Source organism: Otolemur garnettii, unplaced genomic scaffold (assembly GCF_000181295.1).
Source record: "Otolemur garnettii isolate 467f Iridium unplaced genomic scaffold, OtoGar3 scaffold00124, whole genome shotgun sequence".
NCBI classification, from domain to species: Eukaryota; Metazoa; Chordata; class Mammalia; order Primates; family Galagidae; genus Otolemur; species Otolemur garnettii.
This window is the reverse complement of record NW_003852519.1, coordinates 1,041,818-1,042,450: the sequence shown is the minus strand read 5'-3', so window position 1 is coordinate 1,042,450 and position 633 is coordinate 1,041,818. Positions and strand designations below refer to the sequence as shown.

At 36.8% G+C, this 633-nt stretch overlaps 1 protein-coding gene across 2 annotated transcripts in view; it reads left to right on the top strand.

The window, feature by feature from the left end:
• MANSC1 (MANSC domain containing 1) overlaps positions 1 to 633 on the top strand; it is a 28,670-nt gene that overhangs the window by 21,609 nt on the left and 6,428 nt on the right. For both annotated transcript variants that reach the window (XM_023517905.1, XM_012810078.2), the window contains exon 3: positions 299 to 439. In XM_023517905.1, coding sequence (XP_023373673.1) covers positions 299 to 439 — 141 coding nt within the window. The remainder of the gene's footprint in view (positions 1 to 298; positions 440 to 633) is intronic.

Below are 633 nucleotides of genomic sequence, written 5' to 3'. Positions count from 1 at the left end.
GAGCTATTGGGGAGGCTGAGGCAAGAGAATCACTTAAGCCTGAGAGTTTGAAGTTGCTGTGAGTTGTGACTGTCATAGCACTCTATTGAGAGCACAAAGTGAGATTATGTCTCAAAATAAATAAAACAAAATTGCTATAAGGGACTAAATTGAGGAAAAGGAAGTGACTCAGCACTCAGCAAACAAAATGAACAAAGGTGTTTGTGTTGAACACCAGGGTAAATGAAATTCTTCCTGCTTGCCCTACTCTTTAGAGAATCCAATTTCAAAATCATGCTTACGAAACCTTTCATTGCAGGGAACAAAGCATGTAACTTGATGATCTTTGACACTCGAAAAACAACTGGACAACCCAACTGCTACCTATTTTTCTGTCCCAGTGAGGAAGCCTGTCCTCTGAAACCAGCAAAAGGACTTACGAGTTATAGGATAATTAGAGGTAATAAAAGTATTCCTCATCTTCTTTTGTAATTGGAATTATTTAAGGATATGGTTTATATGAAAGATTTTCTACAAATGAATCTAAATAAAACTACGAAAAGGGGTCACAAATATTGATATGTGCCAGAAAATCTCATGATTGAAATTCAATTTATTAAACCAAAATCTAGGCTTGGCACCAGTGGCTCAAGC